Genomic DNA, 5,513 nt, shown 5'->3' on the forward strand with positions numbered 1-5,513 from the left:
AACTGACATAAATGTGTATATGACATGTATCTGGGTGTGTCTGTAAATCCATGGGGATCGACATGATCTGGATCAACAGAGGACTCCGGGCACAACCATGATGACTCACTGAAATGACATGAATTAGTTTATATGAATGTCGATTGTTTACGCTGCACAAACACATTCAGAACACAAGATTTTAGCAGAGATTTTACCTGTTTATTAAATTCCAGTGAGGTGTTGTAGTTTTGGAGCTGTACCCGTTCTAGTGCAGTCCGGATGTAAAAAAAACAAAACAACTAAAATTCCCCTTTTTTGAGGTTTCACAAACTAGATTAAGGTTTCACAAATCACACACTTGGTTTTAAATGTTCTGCAATCAGTGCAGAATAATCTGGTTCAGGTTTGAAGTGTCTAGGTGTTGTAGTTTTTTAACTGGAGTGGATTAAAGATGCTGAAGGTAGTGAAAAAATTAGGTTGAATCGCCCTTTAGCCGGAAGCTGCAATCAGAAACCAACTTCAGCTTTGTGGAATTGAAGGAGAATATTTTCAGCAAGTTACCTCGGTTGTGTTTCACCGTAAGTGGCACTCTTCTTCTTCTAGTCTTTATTTTAGCAGTGAGGTATGTAAAGCTGCACTCTTCTCCGTAGACATTGAGTTTGGCTGCAGCTGCACACAGTTGCAGCGCCTCCTACAGTAAAGTGGTGGAGCTACACAGAGAACCACGCCGGTCAAAAGTGTTGTTTTGATTTTTTTTTGTTTTATATATACACAGCAGAAAAATACTGAGGTCCGGACCTCGGTGTCCTCAATAGTAGTTACGGCCCTGGCCTTGACGTGAGACGTGTTAGTGCCTTGTTTGCACTTTTTCAATTATGTTAATTTAATGTAGGGCTGCAACTAACGATAATTTCAATAATCGATTAATCGGGCGATTATTTTCTCGATTAATCGATTAATCGGTCGTCTTGGAATTCATTCATTTATTCAGTCATTCATTTTGGCCCACATTAAAAGTTATCTGTATGTAAAGGAGTAGGTTGATGTAAAACTTTTACTACTTTCTTATTTAAAAAAAAAATCAATATAAATTCANTCACGCCCCCGACCAATGAGTGAACAGGAGCTAAGCTTGCTCCGCCCACGAAGCAGGGCTGGCCCGGCTGGCCCGACTCCGAAGCAGCTATATTAGCTATATTAGCTATCAGATAGGCTAATATAGCTAATATAGATACATACAACATGTGTTGCCTTCATTATAAGGCTTATATAAGGCTTTTCATTTTTTGTGGCTTCAGACATATTTGTTTTTTGTTTTTTTGGTCCAATATGGCTCTTTCAACATTTTGGGTTGCCGACCCCTGGGTTAGAATGTTACCAATCATCTCAGTCTGCGTGGCCTGAATGGAACCGGTGATGGAGCTGGAGCACTTCTGTGACATGTTGTTTCCCAGACCCTCCTCTATGTGGCGATGGAGCTCCTACACAAACAAGACATGAACAAGCTGCTGTTAAGGCTCTTCGAAGGTGGTGCCAAACACAAAACAGAAAAAGGCAGCATAGTTTTAAATAACGAAACACAATAAGGACACCTCTCATGACCGCAGCTGATCCAGTATGCTTACAGCTTGTCTTCTAACACAAACAAGAAAACATGAACATTTCTTTCCTGTACTCCCTTTTTAAGAATTGGTTTTACACTTTTATTGTTGACTCCTGTTTATCTGTCTGACCTCCTGTCCTCCAGATCCCTTACATGGAATAAAGACTTTACTTTTATTCATCCCATAATCCCGGTTGGTCCACAGAGGTGATTGGGTGTTTTAGTTGATTTAAGGTCCAGGACTGTACACAGCTGGTATTAAACAGCAACAAGGGATTAGACTGAACTTTGCTCATCTTTTCACCTGGCAAGGCTCTCGTCTTAGCTCCAGATAGACAGCGAGTTGCAGAAGGGAAGAGGCAAGTGTTGCTCAACCAACCCAAAGAGCCTTCTGTGAATTTTAAAATCCACTTTGAGGACTGTTTGTTTTCTGGTCCTGTGGAGAGGAGCAGTGCAGCAGTGCAGCAGTGCAGCAGTGCAGCAGTGCTGTTAACTGCTGGTCCCAGAGAGGGTCTGATTGAAATGGTAGGCAAGAAAAGATGCATTTGACTTGTCCTCCCCGGGGAAATGTCTTCAGTCCATCAAAGACTGATTTTCTCCAGAGTTCATCTGGATGTAAAGTTAAAGTAACTTTAACTGGAAAACACATTCTTGATGAAGAACATCTTTCCAAACACCAAACTGAACAGACATGTAGATGAAACAGCAAAAGTATATTTTTCCTTACACTGATGTGTAAAAGCTAATTAAACTCACACTTCAAACTGTCGTATCTGCACTGTTTAAACTCACATTTTTGTAGACCTTCAGCACCACCGGAGATGGGTGGAAGTCCAGGTGGAAGTCATCCACCAGCACATGGAGCCTCCTGATCTCCTCTGCCATGGTGTTAGATACCTTCACAGGAGCACAAAGCAGGACTGACTCATGTTGAAGCTAAAATACTCAGTGTTGAAGACGAGCAGGCATGTGGTGATGTGTTGACGTCTCACCTGTCTTTCCACTTCCTCCGTAATCTTCTTGATTTTGGCCTTACAGTCCATGGTCAGCAGGTCCAACTGCTTCTCAATAAACTCCAACCTGTCCAGACGGTCCTCTTTTGTCTCAAGGCAGTAGACTCTGAACAGCCCCGCCACACACACACAGACACAGTCGTTACTTATAAAATAGAGTAGCCTACTTGTTAACTGTAAACAACCAAATGTAGTCACTAGTTAACTAGCAAGAGCCAAAATTCTTCAAATTCTTCACTTGTTAAAGGCTACTGAAAATGCTCCCACTTGACAAGAAAAGGTCTTTCTGTGGTGAAGAGAAAGAGCAGACTTACAACAGCTCAAAAAGACAAGCAGGAAGACGCTTGAAAATAAAATTAAAATCCCAAGATTAAAGTCAAAATGGTATTTTCAAAAAATAATTTGAAATGGTGTCATATCATTTCCAGAATTAAACGGAAATGTTCAAAATGTTGAGAAAAAAGTTGGAGTTTCTCTGAACCTAAGGAAGCAGACCCTGATGTGTTCCCAAACCCAACTGTATTTGTCTTTTTGGAGCTGAGCTTTCATTGGTCATCTCTAAAATAACTTCAAGAAGCAGTTTATTTGAACCTGTCCAACTTCATTACTTGCACAGCAGCAAAACTCATAAAACTTTCAGGAAGTCTCAAACACATTTTAACTTCTACTGTAAATACTTTCAAAATGACCAGCAGTCTAGGCTGCAGTATCAACTTTACTGAAGAACATTATTAATAATGTCAACTGAATGTCTGAAGGAAATATTTTCAACTTTTTTTCTGGAAAGAGTTTTGATTTCCACGTTTCAACTTTAATCTCAACATTTTGACTTTAATCTTGAAACTCATTAATAAACATAAAGATGTTTCTGAGTGGCCCTAATAAGCAGCTGTACAGACTAGTACAGGGAACTGATGTTTCATATTACAGATACTCAATAAGTGCTGGATTTAAAGTGCATGTTGTAGACTCAAAGGTTCCTATACTTATTTCTGGTGCACTGTCATACAGTTTTATCTTAACGTTTAATCTGATTTATAGAAGAAGGTCCTTTAAGCAGAGTTTTAAATTTGAAATGAAAAAGCACCAAGCCAGTGCCCTCTGCCCAAGCAATCAGCTCTTTTACCACAGGTCACTGCAGTTCTGACATGTTCCAGCTGTTCCAATGGCTGGCATAGGACTTTGTGTTCTCTCTGAAGAAGTACAATATATTTAAGTTTAAAGCATTGATTTGCATATTTTGACTGTAAGATGCACAAGATGACGTAAGCAACACAGTTCTTATAAACTGGATTCTGTACTGGTTCAACACAGAGAACCAGGTGCAGTTAAGAGTCACAAAACAGTAGATGGACTATTTTGTTTCTTTAACTCACTTGTGCCACCTGGTGGGTGTTTGTGCACACTGCAGCTGTATTGTTTAACATGAGTAAAAGCATTTCAGCCTCTTTAGGACGTCAGACATGCAGCAATAAAGCCAGGACTCTACGACCATGGTTCGTCAGCAGACACATTTCTAATCAACTCTGAAGAAGCAGACTGACCTCTGTTCTTGAGCAGCAATGTGTACAGAGTCCATGATACGGCGCAGAGCTTCAGAGACCTGCTTGGCTCTCACTGTGTGCTGCTCAAACTTGGTCTTCACTGCAGACTGAGAGATGCACTCCTAAACACAGCAGCCAGTCAAGTGATGAAGAAATGACCAGAAGAACGAATCAGAAACTGAATTCAAAGTCAAGGTCTAATTCATTTAGAGCACATCCACAAACAGCTCCTTGCTGTTGTGTTGTACACACATTGCAGTCAAATCAAAAATGAAAATAAAAGCAACACACATAAATATATATATATATATATATATATATAAAACATAAATATGAGGAGTAAAATTAAAAGGCTAGTAGAGACAGATAAAAGTATATAAAATGTGTATTTATACACACACATATTTACATAATTAATGTCAAAATCAATTGGGATTAAAAGTCAACATACCATACCATACCAACTTTATTTATAAAGCACTTTATACACCAACAGGACCAAAGTGCTGCACACAATCATGAAATACAGTACAATCATAAAATAGAAAGGTCAAGTATAAAGTATAAAACAGTACTAAAGTAATTAAAATATTAACAATAAAACAAGGTCAAACATCTCAGATTGTGCCAAAGGCCAAAGAAAAAAGATGGGTCTTAAGAAGGGATTTAAAAACAGCAAGTGAAGAGGCCTGTCTTATGTCCAAAGGAAGGTCATTCCATAGCTTGGGAGCTGCCACAGAAAAGGCACGGTCCCCTCTGAGCTTACGCTTTGTCTTCGGGACCCTCAGAAACAACTGGTCAGCTGACCTGAGGGAACGGGAGGGTGTGTAGGGATGTAGCAACTCAGACAGGTAGAGAGGGGCAAGACCATTTAGAGCTTTAAAAGCAAATAAAAGGATTTTAAAATGAATTCTAAAATATACTGGCAACCAGTGTAAAGAAGCTAAAACAGGGGAAATATGGTCAAATTTTCGTGTACCTGTTAAAAGTCGTGCAGCAGCATTTTGAACCCTCTGAAGCTGGGAAATGCATGAATCACTGACACCTATATAAAGTGCATTACAGTAATCCAGCCGTGTGGTCACAAATGCATGGATTGCTGTTTCAAAGTGCTGTCTAGAAAGCATAGGTTTTACTTTGGCTAGCTGCCTTAAATGAAAAAAGCTGGATTTTACAACTGCTCTAATGTGAGCTTCCAGCTTAAGACCAGCATCCATCTTAACTCCTAAATTTGTAATAACTGGCTTAACATATTGAGCCAGGGAACAAGCATCGGACAGAGTGTCTTCACTGGAACTGCCAAAAAACACTACCTCTGTCTTATCTTCATTAAGTTTCAAGAAATTTAGGGCCATCCAGGCCTTCAAATCT

The 5,513-nt window shown here is 39.6% G+C and overlaps 1 protein-coding gene across 1 annotated transcript in view; it reads right to left on the reverse strand.

The window, feature by feature from the left end:
- Positions 1-1,360: 1,360 nt before the first annotated feature.
- Positions 1,361-5,513, reverse strand: part of mfn2 (mitofusin 2) — a gene marked incomplete at its 3' end in the record, with an annotated part of 22,178 nt that continues 18,025 nt past the window's right edge. The window contains 4 exon segments of the mRNA XM_037976991.1: positions 1,361-1,463; positions 2,378-2,482; positions 2,578-2,704; positions 4,143-4,264. Coding sequence (XP_037832919.1) covers positions 1,361-1,463; positions 2,378-2,482; positions 2,578-2,704; positions 4,143-4,264 — 457 coding nt within the window.

The sequence above is a fragment of the Kryptolebias marmoratus genome, linkage group LG8 (genome assembly GCF_001649575.2).
Source record: "Kryptolebias marmoratus isolate JLee-2015 linkage group LG8, ASM164957v2, whole genome shotgun sequence".
Taxonomy (NCBI): Eukaryota; Metazoa; Chordata; class Actinopteri; order Cyprinodontiformes; family Rivulidae; genus Kryptolebias; species Kryptolebias marmoratus.